Genomic DNA, 20,849 nt, shown 5'->3' with positions numbered 1-20,849 from the left:
CAGTGATCTATTTTTTATTTTGCCAGTGTTTCTCATGTGACAGCTTTTGGTTTGCATTTTATGTGCAAAGTTAACCCTTCTCCCTCTCCTGTATTGTAATGCTTTTTGATGTGCTATTATAGAGATCTTATAAAAGTACTGAAGTGGCATATTGATCGAGTCACTGAGGTGGAGCTTCATGATCACATACAGGAAGTACTAAAGGTAATAAATATTATTGAATTATATATTTGAATGATGTATTCATACAGTGCATGTGGGTTTAACTTAGGGAATGAAGCAGAATATAAATAAATGATGGAAGGGTAGTACTAATTCTATGGAGCTGCAGACTTTCAGTTTATGTCAGCAAGCTGACCATTGAGGCTCACTACCATTAGTCTGTGGATCTCTTTGTTCCTTACTGAATGAGGCAGAGGAATCAAATATAGGTTACACTGGTAATCCATGGCATGAATCTAAATGCTGACTTAGTGGTTCAGTCCTGACACCAGGGAATTCTACTGATTATGGTGGTTGTGGTTGTTCTTGTTGCCTTGGTTTGTGCTATCACAAGAGCATAACATGCCATCAGGCTGGGTTATACAACACAATAATCCCATCTGGGACATGTACTAAAATTTGGAAATATAATATCAATGTGGTACCCGTCTGTGTTTTTCTATGCTGCTGTGAACTTTGGCGTCTTGCCACTAAGACAGGGCAGTGTTTTGAATTTGCATTCCAACAGTTTTGCAACTTAATTTAAGCCTTTTTTGGAGGGGGGGGGGGAGGAGAAAGTGGTGTTGAGTTTTTGCTTGGTTGTTTTGTTTTGGTTTTTTAAATTAAAATTTTGTTGGTGTTCCAATAGAGAGACTTATCAAAATTCACTAATGGCCTCCTGTTTCAGATTATTTTCTTTATTTGAATGATATAATCATTACATGTGCTCTGTTTGGCATGTTCATTTTTGTGAGTTATCTCTGATTTTGGCATTTTTAGGCACAAGAATATATCTTTAAATACATAGTTCAATCAAGAAGATTATTCTCTATTGCTACTGGTGGACAAAATGAGGAGGAATTTCGCTGCTGTATTCAAGAGCTCCTTATGTCAGTGCGCTTCTTCCTGTCCCAGGAGAGCAAAGGAACCAGTGCTCTATCCCAGCTGCAAGTAAGTGTTATGGCTTGTTGGCATTTTCCACATCCAGTGTGAAAAATGTATGCCTGCTCAGAAAGAAAATGTATTTTTGCTAGAACAAAGTGACATTTTCAACTTTCCATCCTACGGTGTGAAATTTTCATACCAGCACCTTCCAAATATGCTTGGGATAGATAATCCTAAAGCTGACATTTTATACTGAATTATAATAATTATGTTGATGGATACAAATAAAACATTTCATCTATTTTGGTTTTTACCAAAGAATTTGAGCCATACAAAAGCCTACTATCAGAGTTGTCATGCTTTAAATTTTTAAGTCTTGATGAACCATATGGTTTAATACTCAGATGATATCTTTATTTCACTTGTGACTACAAAAATGGGCTCGTGCTGCAGTGTAGAGGCAAAACACAGGAGACAGCACTGTATATTAAATATATAAATATATAAATATACCATCCTCTTCCCACGTTTCTGTAAACAAAGATGGTTAAGATCCTGCTAAGAATTAATGTTTTCCAAATTTCTGTAGAAAACTCTTCCACCAAGAAAATGACAAATCAGAGAGGACAGTGTTAGGAAGGTAGTTCTTCCACCTCATATCATGTAAGCAGCTGGAGTCAAAAGACAACAAAAGAATACAAATAACCACATTTAGAATTGTTTTTAACTCGTTAGCCTGTTCTGCCACCAGTGTGAGTGTGTAACTTTTCACAATCAGCAGGATTTAGAGTAGTAGCAGGGAATGTTAGTTTTAGCTTCTTTCCTCTGGCATTGTTCTCCTTATTTTTACAATGTTTTGTTTTTAAATTCATCAATGACTTTCTGACCCATTTTAAAGGTTGTTGAAGGGAACCAGGACTACCAGTGCTGCCTCACTCCAAAATAAAAATGTTCAGTATTTGAAAAATGGAAGATACAGAGACTGTTATACTACTTACCTTAAAACAAAGTAAACCAAACCACACAAATATTTTTTGTATCATATCAGCTAGATTCTGCCATCCTTTTAAAAATTTTCTATCATAGAGGCGTAAGTGTATTTAAAGAATAAATATTTTTGTTCTGAGTTGAACTTGGGCTTTGTCCTGGGAGGAATTAACAATCATTAAATATTACTTAAAGGAAGTAGTCACAAGTGTAAGTCTGTTACTAAATGTGAGCCTATTCATTCTGAAAATAAAACAATTTTAAAGCTATTACCGACCCTGGAAGCCAGGCATTTCTCTAGAGTTACTTAAATTTCTATAGTTTATTAAATTCTATAAATGTCAAAACTGTTCTGACTGTCCATTTTTACCCTAGGCTGTGTTTCTCAGCTCCTTCCCATCAGTGTACTCAGAACTTTTGAAGCTCTTTGATGTGAGAGAAGTGGCAAATTTGGTTCACGATGCCTTGGGCAGCCTGCCAACAGTCATGCATGGGGATGAGTCCCTTCAAGCTGTTAAACTGCAGAGCATTGGGAAAACTGTGGAGAGTCACCTGTACACTAACCCAGGTGAGGTTACTCTGGGCTGCCTGCAGAGGAGGAGCTCACACTGTGTGCTTTGTGCCTGGGCCAGCAGGTGCTGAGGGAAATAGTGTTCAATGTTTCCAAGCAGGCTGGAGCTTTGACCATCTGTTTAGTACAGTAATTGAAATTAATACCATCCTTCTGAAAGTAATCTTAAAAATATACTAGACTGAAGAAAGTATGTCTCTGCAGAGGCATTACCACTATATGGAAATTAGGCAGGAAAGATGTGCTGTGTATTAAATGTTAATGTTGCATAGGGAAGTCACAAGGATTGCCCAGAGTCTAAGATTGCCCTCTTTCTAATTATGCCAAGCACATACTTGAAAAGCTCTGTGTCATGATTTTTTCCTTGTCTTTCTGTATAATATTTGTAAAGGGCAAATATTAGCATTTAAAACAGTCAGCTAATTTGACTTCCTGCATAGAAGAAAAATTAGGACAGTGAGTGATGGCTCAGAGTTCTGATTATTGCACCATTCCTTGCACTCATTATTTTTTCTATATCCAGTGGCTGACTCTGCAGCTGACAATTAGCAGGAAAAAGAATAACCTCAGACAAATATTCTCCAAACTTTCTTATCTAGTCCTTGGTGAATCCAGAGGTTTCCTGGCTTTCCTCCAATAAGCCAACTCTCCTTTTCTGTAATACCACTACATCTCTTCACCTAAACAGATCAAGACCGTGGGGTATTTAAATTCTGGGCTTGTAAAGAATTTATGTAAAGCTGTGATATATGTAGTGGTTTTTTCAATAACTGGCACTATTGCCTCCAATATATAGTTGCAAGTCATTGTAAGATGCTTTTTGCTAGTCCATTTGGTCTGGTAAACCAGAGTTTCTGATCATTTTATGAAGCTTTTGCAAAAATGGGAGGATACTTGAAAGAGTTGAATGAGGATGCTCAGTTTTGCCTGAGATGCCTCAGGCCATGTTGTGTGTAAGAGCTGCTTATTTACAAGTCAAGTGTTGCTACATGTAGACTTTTGGGACCTTTTCAAAATGTAGTTCATGATGCTGCACTTATGTGTAAGCAGTTCACGGATTAGATGGCACCTCAGGTGAGGTGCCAAATGCTGTGTGGGCTCATCAGGAATCTATTTAGAGTTAACCAAGAATAAACACCTTAGCACAGGGCTGCTCCTGATTTCTTCTGAGCTTCTACACTGAGGGATTTGAGTTGTAGCTGGAAGAGAGGACCTGACAATAGTGCTCATACACGAAATGTGTGAAAGAGCCACTACTACTGCTCTGTGAGAGCTGTGAAGTTGAGTAGTGACTGGATTGAGCTTTCTATCACCTGCTTGCCAGCACAGTACTCCAGTCACAGAATCCCTGACTGGTTTACAGTGATGGTCATTTGCTTACTGCCATACAGCCTTCGTCTTGTCCCTTGATGATGGATTGCCAGATAGTCAAGAATTCCATATGTGGAAGACCTGAGAGAATGCAGGGAAAAGAAGCCATCCCCTCTAATCCAGGAGTTAATTCTTATTTATACAAATAGAAAAGTCCTGCTTTATTGCTTCAGCTGAAAGCATTAGCTCTCTTTTTTCATCCAGCAGGAATCAATAAGCAGATTTAGCAGTGGGAATCAGAAGGTGGCACTTTTCTAACCACAGGTCTGCACAGTGGCAATTTCCCTGCCCAGTTACCCTTTGAGCCCTAGAAGTCTTGCAGTGGATGGGTCACTGGCAGCTGTGCACATTTGACATCTCAGAACACTGGGGACAACCCTTGGCTAAGCCAGGTGCTGAGGTAGAGAAAAAGAATATGTTGCCTTGGTTTCTTTGAGAAACTTCCCCCCATTTGTGGTGCTGCAGGCAGATAGGCACTCTCGGGGCAGTCCTGATGAACACCTGCTGAGGCACTTGCAGAAATTAGCAGTCACCGGAGAAAGGCTATTTATTGCCAAGTGTTGGGCTTCTCTACCACTGGTTTTCAACTGATTGATGGTCATTTGCTTACTGCCTTACAGCCTTTGATCATTATTTTCTTTAGCAGAAAGATACAGAGGTATACCTGAATAAATAATAAGCATGAAACAGCCATTTAAAAAGAGCAAGCAAGCTTTTATTTCAAAAATACGAATATACTTAAATAGTGTGTACAAATGGGCTTGTCCATGTGATTTGTCTTTTATTATAAAGATGACTAGACAATGAAAACAAGGGGATAGTCAAACATAACCAGATTAGTGCTGTGTTTCAGTAAGCAAGAGAAACATTAAAAAAATAAAATCTCAGAATAAATATATCTTCTTCTTCCTCATCGAAAAAATAGAGGAAATAATTGAGGGGGGGGAAAGTGTTTATAGAAAGTAATCCACAAACAATAGCTGCATGGCAAAATTGTTTTAAAAGAGTAATTTTCCAGCTAGAGAAATCCATTTTTAGTATATAATTGCATTAATGAACAAAGGGAGTAAATGAATATATATCTATAATGCAGCTTATAATCATTAAAATCTTAATAGAGGAAATTATTCAAGTCCATTTCTATGGGAATAGAATTTCTTAATTATAGAAAATATTTTAAAGCAACAACAAAATGAAAACAGGTAATATCCTTCCCATTTATCAAGTTGTGAATAGGTGTTAAAAGTGTTATCACAAGTGTAAGTATTAGAGTTCTTCCCATTTAATATTTTCTTTAATCGTAATAAAAAGAAGCAGAAATAAGTAGCCTGTTAATTATGTTCTTGCATAATTTCAGCAAAATCAGGACAGCAAATAACACCAAAGAGCTGTATCTAGAAAATGAAAGAGTGGAAAGGCAAATTATTTTATGTAGACATAAATAGTCTAAGTTGCTCATACTCAGTAGGAGTGAGGAATCTGTAAAAGTAAAAATTCTGAAAGGAATCTGAAAAAAATGGCTGCTGGCTGTAAAGTAGAACTTTTTTGTAGAGTAACATAAGTTCCTGCTGAAGTCTGTCAGAACCTTGGCGTACAAATGGATCCTGCCACATGGCAGGAACACTAGAGCATAATTTCTCATTGTTATGATTAGAGACATTACTGCTCTACTTTTTTTAAAATTAATTTTGGATGACAGTTCAATAAATACTTAAAATTTCTTTTATATGTAATATATTCCACACAGTTGTGTTTTTCTTCATCTATGATATAACTGAGTGACTGTCATCATATTGTTTACTCTTCAAACATTTACTCATGATTGTGAAATAAAAGCTTCTGCATATCAAACCTTTTTGTTAAAGCTAGCAAAAGCTTCTGCTTATTAGAAATAGTTTTGGACTGAAGACACGTTATATAGATGTATTAAAATTAAGTTACTCTATGAGAAGCTCCTATTCATGAAATTTTTCATTTTTTCCAGATTCTCGATGCATTCTTCTTCCAGTAGTTTTACATCATCTCCACATGCATTTACAAGAGCAGAAGGACCTTATAATGTGTGCCCGTATCCTCAGCAACATATTTTGCCTCATCAAGAAGAACAGCTCAGTGAGTAAACACCATGTCACATCCTCTTGAACTTCTTTATATGGCTCAGTGACATTTAATGACACAAGCTGGACCTTGCCCAAGAGCATTTTAAGGGGTTCTCTGTGTAATGAATCTACATAAACATGCCATTTTGACTTTTTCATGACCCTTTTCATTCCATTCATGAGTATTTTAATTGTATCACATAGTGTTCTGACAAGCTTTTGCACTTCTTGAGCGTTGTATTGGAAAGAACAAAATGCCTGCTTTCTTTAGGGGCATTTTTTATTGTGGGCTGTGTATTCTTAGGGGACACTGGGCTGATCTAGATAAAGATATTGATATGAGCATTGCAAGGAAGATTGCACTTGGTGCTAGTTGATAAACTTTATGGCCAGTTTCTGAAGTTTGTGAATTAATGTGTGAAAGCTGCATATGAGAGCTTGTTCAGGCAGGTGTATTGCAAATGGGAAGGTGATGATATGTTCTGACAAGACAGCAGGATATAAGGCAATTAAAACCAAGCATTGCCTATAATTAGTGCAATACATGCATGTCAGGGGCAGCATACGTTACCTTGTAATGCTTAGTGAGAGCTCCTTTATGTGCTTCTTCATTTCATACCACTTTCAGCAATTAAATTTGCTCTGTCAGGGATTTGATAAGGATGTGGTTTGCACCTTTGGCACTGCAACAACATATTCCTTTCAGCTGCTCCTGGATTCGTATAAAATCTCATCACAAGACCAAGTGATAGATACTAAAGCAGAGTTGTGGTTTTGGCCTGGGACAAAACTTTACATACCTGGTCTGCATTTCACGAGATCTTCCATTTGGAGTCACCAAACCAGAGATGTACACAATTACAAGTGGATATCTATGTAAGACTCTCCCAAATGTTCAGGACATGCAGATACTATTTTTAGTATTGTTTGAGTAATTGAAATTATTTAGAACTTGGTGACTTTGGCATGTTTTTTTGGTACATCAATACAGAATTTCAGTCCTTCCATTATAATCAAGATGATTTGGAGATTGAGGGAAAGTGAATTTGCAGTAAGGCAGCTTTGAAAATTAAGGCTGTTGCTCATTCCAAAAATAGTTTGTAGTAGTAAAGAGAAAGGTTCTCATAGTGGATGCAGTTCCTAAATATACTGTGTACTGTATGTCTGTTGTCATAAGAAGCCAGTTTAACAATTCTTTGATGCTAGATGAAGGGATAGAGAACATGGCTTGATACTAGATTCAACTTAGTCTAAAAAGGAATTTTGAGTGTTATTACAAATCATATGCTTTAGGGTGTCTAGGAAGCAAAAATAAACAAAAGGAAAAACCCAAATCACTCCTACACCTCAATGTCAGCAAAGTTGATCTATTTGTTTGTCAGTTGAGTTTTAGCTTGGTTGTGTGCATTTGATTATTAAGTGTTTCTTTCTGTGAAGAAGGGTCATGGTAAACAATGGATAAAATTGTTCAGATTAAGATGGTGGTTTCTGCTGCAGTGGAGACTGAAAACATTGAAGCAGGGAAAGGATATTTCCATCTAAATTAAAAAGGAGAAGTAACTACAACTTGACTTTATCCAGTGTTTTCATGCTGGTAACTGAGGTATTCACGGTCTCTTTTGGCAGTGAGCACTTTGATTCCTTTGTTTTGATGTTGTGTGCAAGCAGTTGTGGGCTCACATAAATGACTGATTTGTTTGTGCTGCTCAGTATAGCTGGGCCTTACTGATGAAGCATGTCCTGAAGGTTGAGCACCATCTGCTTATTTCTGCTGATAGTTCCAAAGTGTAAAACAGGATTTTGCTTTTTTGGATTTTAAGCCTTTCTTGGCAATTTCCCCAGAAGATATATGAGTGTTACCTATAAAAATCTTGCCCGAAAAGTTTTTGTATATTATTTACTGCTTTTTCCTAAATGTCAAGTGAAGAAATTAGAGCTATGGTAATTTAATGAATATTTACATATTCAAAATCATCCCTGTAACTGTGATGCAATTAATGGAAAACTGTTAGGAAAAAAAAGAATGGAATTAAACAATATCTAACAACAATTAGGCAATAGTCCTTGTTTCTTGAATGTAGCATTCATAGTGAAAGTGTAATTGGTTTCTACGACTCCATCAGAGGAATTGTAATTCTGGTCATATTTCTGTTTTAAAATCTTAAATGTTTTATTTCTTATTTAAGGAAAAATCAGTCCTGGAAGAAATTGATGTGATTGTAAACAGTCTGCTAGATATTCTATTAAGGACCATACTAGAGATCACCAGCCGACCACAACCATCAGGCTCTGCTATGCGCCTCCAGTTTCAAGATGTGACTGTAAGTTTCTTGCAATGAAAGAGCTCACAATTGTCACTGGTTGGACTACTAGACTTGTGACTATATTGTCTTTATATTGTAATTCACAGTGTTAGAATTTGTGTATAAAAGAGAGAATGAGGAGGACAATGAAAACCTTTCTTGCATTCTATTAATTTTTAGTGAATATAGTCAATTTTTTCATCAAGTTTATTTATAGATTGTGACCAAAAAAACCCAAAGCAAAGCAAAAAAAAAGCCCAAAAAATAACACTTATTTTGAAACTTTCAGGTTGGTAATGATTTCAGTATGTTCCTTTTGTTTGCAATATAATAGCTTCCTGAAACTCTCCTTCAATTTGAATTCCTGAAAATAGAAGAGTACCAATCAATAATAGTTCCTAAAATGCGTACATTTTTTCATGATGAAACAACTCTAAAGATGCCTGCAGAATCTGTGATAACTTGTACTAATCTAAATTTATTACTTGAGAGGCATTTTGTTGTTCTCTGGGCTGAGCATTTGAGCTTTGTTTTTGTCACATGAAGCTGAGCATACAGGATAGATTTAGAAGATTAGCAAATGATGTTTTGATGAACCTGCTATAACAACTCACGGAAATTAAAAGATTGAAATACAGGCATTTACAGAAAGTTTTGTGATGTGCGTTGATCAAATAAAATGAAATGTTATTTTGCTTTGTTTGCAGCAAGGTTTTCACTTTGCTTTTTAAGGAAAAATTGGTTCTAATATAGCCAGGGATGTGACCCCAAGATTTAGTGCAGAAAACATACTATGCTGAGTGATTTACCATCTCATACATTTATTAATTAATTGCTCAGTGTTTACACTGTAATCGTTTTTGTTAATGAATAGAGGGTTGCTTTTCAAACCAGAATTTCCTCTGAGATCCAACATTTCAAAAGCATTTAATAACTGGAGAAAAAAATGTGTTGCCACGTTGTTTTGGGTTTTTTTGCTTGTTTTCTATTTTACTTTAGACCCACAGAGAACAAACTGTATATGGAGTATTTTATGGAGCTGACCAAGCTCTGTGATGCTTAATCACTGTGGCTCAACAGCAATAAGCATATAAGAGTTTGGGAGGTTTTTTCTTTAAATTACAAAAATTGCAAATGTATGACATGTGGCGTATCAGGCCACTACAAGGAAATCTAAGCTAAAGAAAGGGTGATAGTGTTAGACTGTTAGTGTAGCAAAGCTCTGATTTTATTGGCTTGTTATGAGATATCCCCTTGCTTGCAGATTAATTTTTCATTAAACAACATGACTGGGTTATTCTTTTACACCATCAAAAAATTAGGCTCTGAAAGTGCTTTCAAGTTGCAAAATTTTCTTTTATGCATGAGAAAAGCCATGTCATTGTCACTGCAAGCTCTCAAAGAATACTTAATGTGGAAGTGACTCACAGCACAGCATAAGGCAATTATATACATTTATGTAGAAATATCATGCAGTATGGGCTTCTGGCAGCACATGGAGCCAGATTCTTGGAACTATTTGTAGAGCATGTATGATAAAGTACTCAATGTGAGTACAGAAGTAGAGTCTGTTCCAGTATATTGCTATTATTTCAAACTGCATGTGTCATAAACAATTCCTTGTATGACGTGCCATGGGAGCACACTTAATAAAATACCCTGGATTTGAATGAGACATAGTCTTCCTGGTGGAAGTAGTCCCAAACCCATCTAAGTGTGGTCTCCTTGGCCCATGTGTCACTGTTTTTCTTCACCAAGAAACAGCATCAGATCAGGCAGCTCTGGGCTTTGTGCTGCTGTGACTCCACCACTTGTTTCAAGCAGCTTTGGTAGCTGGATACCATTTAATTTCCAGTCAGCAGCCTTGTTCAGTGGTAACCTGCAAGGTGGGTGTGATGCTTTAAACTGAGCACGAAGCAGACGCAGCTTCAGGGTGACAGTGCTGCGGATGTTGCGCTGGCAAACGTGGAATTTAATGCAATGGTGAAAGTGAAATTTCTACTTTGTTTTGTCACTGAATTAGACCTTTGAACTTCCTTCAGAAAAAATGCATTTGCATATAAAGAATTAGCAGAAAGCAGTCCAATTTAAGTGAACTTTAATTGATTTTAGATCTTGAAAGTTCAGTCCCTCAGAATCTAAATGAACTTCAATTTAATTGAAAGTTCCATGGCTTTTAATAACTGTGCTCCTGAAATAAGACACAAAATTTACTTAAGGAATCTACCTAAGTGATTTTAGTATATTACTTGGCTTGACTTTTCACACTGGAATTGGACCCTGAATTTTTTTTAGCTAGGTTGTTGTGTGTGTGGAATTTGCTTCTGTGCATGATTTGAAAATTAAACTGTGGCCAACACTGGCAGAAATCCTACAACATGCATTTATGTTGAGCTCAACAAATGAGGCTGATTGTGCACTGCTATTTTAAAAACCAGCCTGTATAGCTACCTACATTCAAATTAAAAGCTCAAATTTAGAAGTCAGTTAACAATAAGCTTAAGTTTATACTTTTATAACGCTAATCTGTCTGTCAACTATAATAGTACAGCTCTCTGTAATAGGTTGTGATTTTTAATATACTACTATATAAGTTGAAACAAATGTGGGAACACAGAAAAAAGGTGACTTAAAAGGACTGCTTAAAATGCCTAGGCAGGGAAGGAATTTTGTAACTCAAGCTAGCAATTGGATATACAGATATTTACAAGACAGCAGCTGTATCCTTTATATTTATGCCCGAGCATGAATATTAAGAGATGTTGTAGCCTTAGGATATTGTTTTGAGATTGTGATTCTATGTTTCTATGAATGCTGTGTTTACTGTAAAACAAAGGGAAGTAAGAAATTTAGAATCATTACTTCAGTGTAGAAGTATCACCATGTTGCCAGTAAAAGCCATCACCTCACACATGATTACCAGGTATAATCACAAATGAATTAGACCTTCCAATGTAAAATCTAGAACAGCCATTCCTGTGAAAACACACTACTTCTTTTGAATATCATTTTCTGTTTTTAATGAAAGATGGAGGGAAATATTCCCAAAATTTCACTTGGTGAGCTAATGAAAGGCACCGTTTTAAAGTACTGTCATCACCTGTCCTCTCAGTCTCATTCTCCATTCCTGATACAGGCAAAAATATATTTCCCATTCTTTAGCAAGCTTATGAGATTTCAGAGTTGTTCTTTCTAAGCATTAGGATGCAAACCAAACCTTTGACTTTTCCCTCTCCTCATCAATTCTGCAGTCAGACCTGACTGATACGATTCAGTGTTTCTTCCCAGTCCAAAACTGAATAAGCAGACAGGAAAGGGTGAAGGGAAGAGCCTGTTCCTTCCTATAATATCTTGGTTGTTTGTCTGCTCACTGGAGATACCCAGTGCAGTACTCTGCTCTTTCAATGAGAAATTCTACTCTAAGCCTAAAGAAATTTCTGATCAAAACATTTTCGAAGTTTGTTCAGTCCTATGAATGAGTTTTCTTTTTGACAAATCTTGGGGGTTTGAGATGACAGAATGTTTTTAATAATTCCCAGCTAATTCTTCCCTAAAGGAAAACAATTGCATTCTTCCCAGAATTCTTGCAAAATATATTTGTTTATATTTGTTTCAAAGCTGAGTTGACTAAAGAGGTTGTAATTCTAGAAATCTAAGTAATTTGTTTAAAAACAGATACAAGGAAAACAAATAAATAACAAATAAAAATTTTACTGGCTTAGCCCTGCTGGAACTAATTAAAGTAGATTTTTCTAAGCAAATAAACTCCATTTAGGAGTTTATTTGCTTAGAAAATATTTCCTTAAATGGGAAGGAAGTGCAATCAATATATTTGCACAAAATGTGGAGTTGAAGCCTAATTGTAGATTAATTTCCCTTGCATTTGTTAATTATTTTCAAGTGCTTATAATATAAGAGTTTAAGCAGAAAACATTATAATATTTCTCCTCTTGGCTTATCTGAACAGGGGGAATTTGTCTCCTGCTTATTGTCACTCTTGCGACAAATGACTGATAGACATTATCAGCAGCTTCTGGATAGCTTCAGCACAAAGGAGGATCTCAGGGTGAGTAACAGAATTGTGTTTCCACTTGCTCAGGCCTTTTTATTTCTTTTTTTGATTTATCTTCCTTTAAGATGTCCCTGTGCTTTGATGAATCACTTCAGTATTTAAATGCAATGTGTTTTACAGATTAGCTAACTATTGCACAGCTTTTATTGGGAACTTGTGTCCACTCTCACAGGGGGGCAAGGCTGTTATTGCTTCTGCAATGACAACAGAGAGAATTTGGATGGAGGAAACTGTAAATTTTCTTTAAAGCCATGAACTTAGCCTCTAAACCTCTCCTAGAGACTGTGTCAGTCTAAGGTTATACTGCTCTTGTTAGATTCTTACTGTCAGGCAATTGGGGGATTTTTTGTTTGGCTTATTATACTTGCTTATTTTTTTTTCATTCATTAAATTATGTATGGCAATAGCAAACATGCAGCTTGAGAAATGAATAATCAACTAACTCTTCATTTTTCTTAGCTGTGCAGCATGTCCATTGGCAGGAGGATGTGTCAGACTTCTAATGTCTGTCTGCTCATTTCAGTCATAGAAAAGAGTAGCTGCAGAGGTCTCTTAAGACAACTTCTTCCAGTTTCAGGAATTGAGTTACTGGGTTTGTGGACATAAAACATTTTTAATTCCTTTATGGAGGAGGGGTGGGATTAAAAAAGAATTTCTTGAAGTTAAGATTTCCTGCATAAATGTAACCACTAAGATTTCCATTCCACTGGACCCTGGAAAGTTATATAGTACCAAATTTGATCCACACAAAAAATCTTGAGTAATCATTTATGCACATTATTTAGCCAGTAATCATATCCTAATGTGATAATATATTTTAGGTGTTACTCCTTAATTACCATTTGATATACTCGAGTGCTGCCGGAAAGGGGAGTCTACTCATGGTGCAATTTCAGATTTACTTAAATTCCTGATAGCTGCTTAGAGCTGAAGAGAGCATATCATTTATGAGTGCCTTTTCTTTGAGTGAGGTGGTCATATAGAGCTTGGCAGATAGAAAATGCTGCTAAGAGGTATAAGAAATCAAGAACACTACCTAGGAGGTGTGTAGGGTGAATTATTGTTATATAAGCAATACAGCATCTATTTTCACCTAGCATAGTTGCTATCCTTAGGCAATTTTTAGTAAATATTATGAAACCTAGACATTTTAAGTTGAAATATTTTACCTTTTGTATGAGTTCTGAACCTCTAGGTATTCCTAGAGGTTTCAGGCTTTATTTCTGTTTGATATATCTGTGAAATACAGTGTTGAGTTTATTCAGACTTTTCTTCCTTCTAGAATATGAAAAATCTCTGGAATTAATGCTTGAATGGTGTTTGATTTGACACATTGAAATTCCCCCCACGCACATACTCTGCTATTACACAGAGACATATGGAAAGCAGCTGTAGCTGGTGCCATCAGCTATCACAACAGAGGTCTTAAGAACTCAAGTCCAGAATTTCTTATTTCCATTCAGATCTCATCGAATCAGCATCAGCTCAACCTGTGATTCAGTGGTAGCAGTCTGATCATCATCAATGCAGCATTCCTTCTCTTCTGCATCTTAAATAATATATTGTTTTTTCCCCTCACTTGGAAACATCGAATATCACTGAGAGCAAGAGGGAAAGATGAGAGTTAGAGTGCAAGACCACCACTGCTGTTAATCATGAGGTGATTGTGTATGACTGGGCTATCAAAACCATCTTGCTACTTCCCTTTTTATTTTTCAGCTTTGATTGCTAAGTGTGGAATTTTCTTTGCTTTGAGATATCTTAGGAAATTATATCAGTATGGATAAATGAAAATTCAAAAGGTGTTAATATCAAAGATAAGGCATTTTTTTTCCCTGAGATGCTTTAGAAGCTAAAAGGTAGCCTCAGTTAATGTAGTGGCCAGTTGGGATTTAAGCTTCAGTGATAATTACCATCAGCTTGCTGGATTTCTGACTGCTCATTTTGTCCCTAGTCAGTAGTATCAAAGTGAGCTGGGTCTTCCTGAAGCCACATTATGAGTTACAGATCTGATAGGATGTTTCCAAGGGAAACCTTATCTTATTTACAAGGGAGTGTAACCTAGGCTTTTGAATTGCTTTGTGCTCTGCTTTTTGGCTTTAGCTACCTCTGGTTCTAATAACCGTCTATACGAAATGATTAGGCACTGGTACCACATGGCATTTCATCTTTCTTCCAGACTAATTCTCAGGGTGAACATGTCAGTACTTGCATGAATGTATGTTTGCACAGCATTTTTGATACTGTTGATAAAAATACCCCCAGCAAATGACTTCTCCAAACAAGTACTCACTCATGAAGGTACTTGCAAAGAAGGAAAGAAAGTTTTGCAGTTCTCTTTTGTTGTTTAGCAGTGTATACCAAACTTACTAAAGGCTGTTTCCATCTTGCTAAACAAAGAGAAGCAAAATTGAGACTTTAAAGGAATGACACGTACAAATATTTATATGACATGCATCTGAGTGATGCCTTAAATGAGCAGTTGCTTATACAAATATTCTCTTTTTTTTGTAAATATATTTATCTAAAGTAATTGACATGGTGACTGGTTTTTTGAGCTTCTTAAGAGAGTTTTTTTCCAGTCAAAACAGAAGATAGGGAAAATATTATATTTGAAAAGATGCAAATAAAGTATAAAAGAACTGACAGGGGTTTCATGACTGAGTGGTAGAACCAGATGCTATACTTCACTCTCTTTTTTGAAACCCTGACTTTAACAAGACAGCAATTTTAAATGCTTCCCTTTATCTTTCAATATTATTTTAAAGTTATGATCTTTTTTCTTACCACAAAATGCTTTCTACTCCTAGTACATATATTTTACAGTAATTTATAGAACCAGAGGCAACCTTCTAGGCAGATATTTGCTGCTGTGGAAAATCTCAAATGTAATTTATGACAAAAGGTAACAGTGGAAGTTATGAATAGCAGGAGATCCGCAGGAAAGTGAATGTAAAAACTTATGTTAGCACAATGCAGCTTTGACCAAATCATGGTGGCATTGATCAATATGTTTGGGGTTTTTAATTAATAGATTAAAAGAAGACAAAACAAGTAAGCACCTACCAGAAGGCCTAGTTTTTATTCATTGGCAGTGTACCTACATAGTGTGACAGAATAGAGATTTGATGAAGTAAAAGATAATATTTCATAGGGATGAGTGTAAATCTTACTAGTTTTGTCATGCCTCTCTTCCAGCTCTATGGCCTGAGCAGGGTAAGGTGGGTCCCATCCCCTAACACCAAGTGGATTTATTCCCCTGCTCTAATGGCCCCTGGGACACAGGCTGTGTGAGGTCGTGGGCATGGGGAGTGTCTCTGGTGGAGAAGCACAGTTCCAGCCACCATCCTTCCCCTGCTCTGCAGGGACATCCACTCACATGTGGGACTTCTGAAAGGATGAGTTTTGGGGCAGAGAGGTGGTTCTAAAGCCACTCATTTAGGTGGCTTCTGATGTAGATTATAAAAGCAGTGAAGCAGAGAAGGTCTTCGAAAGGAACTGGCCAAGGGATGGATGAGTTGCCCAGGAACTACCAGCTCACTGTGGAACCACCCTCTTTCTTGCTGGCTTTTGGCACTCTGGACGCTCTACAAGGCCTTGATATCATGTAGCCTGGTAATCCTACAGCATGAATCAAAGCAGTGGAACATGATGCAATTAGTTTCAAAGTGTACTGTTGACCCAAATGAAAATGCTTTATAGGTGTACCCCAAGAGATCCAATGAAGCCCCAGAGCTGGATGCAGCACTCCAGGTGGGTCTCGCCAGAGTGGAGAAGGGGCAGAATCCCCTCCCTTGACCAGCTGGCCACGCTGCTCTTGATGCAGCCCAGGATACAATTGGCTCTCTGGGCTGGGAGGGCACTTTGCCTGCTCAGTGCAGCCTCTCATGCACCCCAGATCCTTCTTGGCAGGGCTGCTCTGCATCTGTTCATCCCCCAGCCTGTGGTGATACAGGGGTTGCCCTGACCCAGCTGCAGCACCTTGCCCTTGGTCCTGTTAAAACTCATGGCATTCCCATGGGCTCACTTCTTGAGCTTGTCCAGGTCCCTCTGGATGGCATCCCATCCTTCAGGTGTGAAGTTGTTTAAGTGTTGGGAATTATTAGTAAACCTTATAGTTTATTACCAATTTAGTACTACTAATAAGATAATATATAGTATTATCTTACAAATAGGACTCGACCTTATGTACACTAAGTAGAAATATTAAGAGATGTTATTTAGAGTATGTAAAAGACAAAATTACTTCCTTTTTGTCTTTTAAGATAGAAGACATATGAGACATTAATTTTATCTGTACTCAACCAACCAAATGTTAGCTCACTTAAACTGCCGGCAGAAATGTTTTTTAAATGTTAAAATCTGTTACTAAATCTATGTTTTTCATCTAATATTGCTACATTGATGACACAATTTTCTATTTTTTCAGTGAAAATTAGAAATAATTAGCCTGGTATTAATGATTCAAAATGTAATGCCAGTGTCTACATTTACTTTGTTTTAAAAGTTTGCTTGGAATAAAAGATGTATTCTGATTCTAGCTTAGTTACCCAAAGAAATGAAGTACATATGATCTTTCTGACTGTTATTCTTAATGACTTTTGAACAAGCTATCTCGAAGGTGCTATGTTTCCACCTCACACAGCCCTTGGGTTTTAAATCTTCATACCACTGCATGGTTTTATGGTTTCCCAATAACATCCATTTGGCCTCTTCAGTTCAGCAGTCCACTGGTGAGATCCCTCATAGCAGAAACATTATTGTGTCTGGACAGGAGATAAAAAGGGAATATGAAAGAATCTGGGATGTTATTGGGAGGTGATATGCAGCAATGTTCACGGTATTGCCACATTGTTGGGATTATGGCACAGAGCTGTGGGATTACTCACAGGGGAGGGAGGTAACCTCTGCAAAATAAAAAGGCACTTAAGTACAAGGTGCAAACCTATGGAAAAATGGCCTGGCATAGTTGTGTTGTTTGTAGAGGCAGGTACTTGTTTATCTGTAAAGCTGGTCACCTGCCTTCAAACAGTACGTTATCTGCAGTGAGTATTATTTATACTCCTTAATACAGATAATTTTTGGCATCTTGCTCAGAAAACAGGTTGTCTCTTTTATGTAATCTTCACTGGTGGGTGGATGTGGGGATCTCATCTGCCTTACCCAGTGCCTGTGTTCGTCCCCCTTTACAGTGATTCTCTAATGAAAGGCATCTGTTGTGCAGTGCCTGTCATCTACACTTTGATAAATGCACTTGAGAATATATTTTGGTGTTCAAAATTATTTGTATCTTCATCTCATCTGTGTTTTGAGGTAATCTCTACAAATGATGTGGGCAGAATGAATACCAAACATTTCAAGGTCAGGTACTGCACTGATTCTGTTAGATGTGTTTATATCACTTGCTTCATGCTCTTCATGTTGTCAACAGCTCGATTTTCATACTAAAAGAATACTGGCAGTACCATACATAATCAAGATGGTTCCTTGTTGTTAGTTTTATTTGTGAAAAGAAAAACTGAAAAAACCCATGTGCTGAGAGGAATAGTTTAGTTACTTATTAGTGAGTTACATGACAAAGGAGATGATAATGCTAAAAGCTTTCAGGCAGTGCTTTCTACATTCAAAGTAGCTCACAGGTGTTGTTTGTTTTATTTAAATCCAGCAAATGAAGCAGAAAGGTTAAGTGACCTGCACACAGCCAGCCAGCTGCACTACCACTTATGGGGCCTGGGCATCTCGACTGGAGTCACTGGTCTTTGTCAAGTCAATGACAAAATTGTCCTTACACTCTCTCTGCTGCTTTTAGAATGAATCTTGAAAGTGATGAAAACCTGGCATGATTAAGGAGATATTCTGAACTCTCTGGTGTTTGTAAAGTGCTTTTTTGATTTGCAAATTGTTCTCAACATCGCATTTGTGGAAGTGTATGGGTGGAAACCAAATGCATCTTTGACATTTCTTTTATGCATCGCTGTCAATCAAATGGCACATTCTATTATTTTCATCACTTTAAGAAGAAAGGATTAAATCACTATTTGAAGATTCTTGGGAAGTAATAAAAAAAGGCTTTCAGAGGTTTATCTATGGTGAAAATAAGTGGAATTCTGCTATTTCTATAATGATTTTTTTTTCTCTCTGATTAAAATACTTTTAAAACTCACTGCTCTTTTTAAAGCAGCAAAGATATATGACTACTTCTTTTCCTTCCAAAGGATTTCCTGCTGCAGATTTTCACAGTATTCCGGATACTAATACGACCAGAGATGTTTCCAAAAGACTGGACAGTCATGCGTTTGGTTGCAAACAAGTAAGGCATTTTTAATGTTATTAAAAAGTACGAGTAGTATTCCCAGATCATGATAAAAATAAAGTTACATGATGTTTGTAATAAAAATTTAATGTATTTTTAAATGCTGGCTGCAATTTTTCTTCTTTTAATTTAAGATTTCAAATCTCTACACTTCTTTTATACCACAAATTTATGATATAATCTATACCTCTTTCTGTTCTGAATTTTAGTAAGCACATGTAACTGGAAAGTCAGAAAGACTTTTGCAGAATAAAGCTGCAAAACATCAACAGCTTTGTTTTCCAAGTAACAAATGACAAGTCTCTAAGGAACTTCTTTTCAAATCTGTTTCTTGAAATTCTGAGTTGGTGAAGATCTGTTTGCTCTCAAGAAGAAATTATCAACTGTTATATTGTTAAAGATGCTTTTGCATGTTTTTTCATTTAGTGTTTGTCAGAAAAATCACAAATCAGGAAATGAGGTACAGCACAAGGCAACAGCCATGTAAGGCTCTAAGCACTGCTGAGTGAGATTTTCAGAGGAATCCTGCCCATCAGCCATTCTTTCTCTGCTCAGGCCTTATTTTTAAAGAAACGGGTTCCCAGCATTTTTAAGAAGTAACTACAACAGGTCTGAAACAATATATTAAGTTTTATTTAATGTCTATTACCACCTATCCTTTTTGCAGTCTTAGCTTTGGATCAGATAACCCAGCTGAGCAGCCAGCACAGTTATGCAAAGAGTGTCAGCAGAGGAAGGGATGCTGTGTTGGGAGACCTAGGAATCCAGAATGAAGGATTGACTTAAACTTTCATGACACATATTGCAATGCCTGATTAAAATTCAGTTTTAGTCTGCATTGTGCCTGCTAGCTTCAAGGCCAATTTAAATTTGTGGTCCTATACATACTACTAGTAGCAATATAATAGGTACAACTAAGTTGAACAACACTTGGGTTTATGATCTGTATTTGTTATGTGTGTGTATGGGTATTTAAGCATAACAGTACTCATTCAAACTTTGTCATGACTTGAAACAATTTTTTGCTAGTTTTTATTACCTCGGTGCTGCTAATCTTTTAAAGTTTGAATTCCAGGGAAAAAAAGTTATTAATTAAAGAATGGATGTGATAGTTTGTTTCTGTGTATGATATTAAATAAGGTGTGACTGATACCAGTCTACATTTAGTAATTATGTTTAAGAAATAAACAGTGAAACACGAGAAAGAAGGAAGGAAAAAAAATAGGAACTTTTGGACAAAATGAATAATCATAGAAATTTTTATATATTCCAGTAACAGCTGGCTTGGCAGATGGCTTTGCAACAGCTGACATGTACAGAACTAAGGTTTAGGAACGACCTTGGCACGAGCTACATGACTGGTGATACTCAGATGATACCAAGTTCTGCAAAAGGAGCACTTTTCTTCGCCAGTATTTCAGTAACCATAACACATCTCCCTTTATTAATGCATATCATGTTGTTTCTGACCATCTAGGAGGTGAGTCTCTGCCCAGTTCTGTCAGGCAAAGAAGATAGGCAGAAGCTGACAGTAACTGCTGGTGGGAATTGGCCACGAGGAGCTCATCAGACCAGTTAACTGATCCTGATAACACAATTGCATAAGCACTTCTGCCCACTGTAGCAAGTGGGCTATGAGCACATCTTCACCAATTCAGCTTTGAATAATTGCTTGGCTAGGAATTTGTTCCTGTGTGGAGGAAGAGCTAGTTTGCTGTGAAAAAGAGGGTTGACCAGGTGTACTTAAATGTGTGGTGAAGGCTGAAGCCTCGTTATTCCTATGTCCCTATTCTGTTCCTTTTTGAGGCAGCAGAAAGGAAAATCTGCTTCTGTTCTCTTGTCAGCTGCACAGAATTTTTCCAGAGCTGTTTCTGAATGGGAGCTTCTTCCTTTACCTCGTGTTCCTCACTGCAATGGCAGTGACTGCCCTCCTTCAGCTTCCTCAAAGCGTTCAAAAGCACAGAGTAGTAGCTTTGCTAGAATTGTTCCAGCCCAAAAAATTTAAGTGCAAAAGAAATAGCCTAAAGGCGGGATGTGAAATTAGGGC

General features: G+C 37.0%; 1 protein-coding gene across 4 annotated transcripts in view; it reads left to right on the top strand.

Annotated features, from left to right (window-relative positions):
• DOCK4 (dedicator of cytokinesis 4) overlaps positions 1-20,849 on the top strand; it is a 221,933-nt gene that overhangs the window by 149,927 nt on the left and 51,157 nt on the right. For all 4 annotated transcript variants that reach the window (XM_064702645.1, XM_064702643.1, XM_064702644.1 and 1 more), the window contains exons 21-27: positions 123-204; positions 982-1,152; positions 2,449-2,641; positions 6,000-6,127; positions 8,301-8,435; positions 12,385-12,483; positions 18,705-18,799. In XM_064702645.1, the coding sequence (XP_064558715.1) occupies positions 123-204; positions 982-1,152; positions 2,449-2,641; positions 6,000-6,127; positions 8,301-8,435; positions 12,385-12,483; positions 18,705-18,799 (903 nt within the window). The remainder of the gene's footprint in view (positions 1-122; positions 205-981; positions 1,153-2,448; positions 2,642-5,999; positions 6,128-8,300; positions 8,436-12,384; positions 12,484-18,704; positions 18,800-20,849) is intronic.

Source organism: Zonotrichia leucophrys, chromosome 1A (genome assembly GCF_028769735.1).
Source record: "Zonotrichia leucophrys gambelii isolate GWCS_2022_RI chromosome 1A, RI_Zleu_2.0, whole genome shotgun sequence".
Classification (NCBI taxonomy): domain Eukaryota; kingdom Metazoa; phylum Chordata; class Aves; order Passeriformes; family Passerellidae; genus Zonotrichia; species Zonotrichia leucophrys.
Note: the sequence above shows the minus strand (reverse complement) of the source record. Positions and strands in the feature narration are given on the sequence as shown.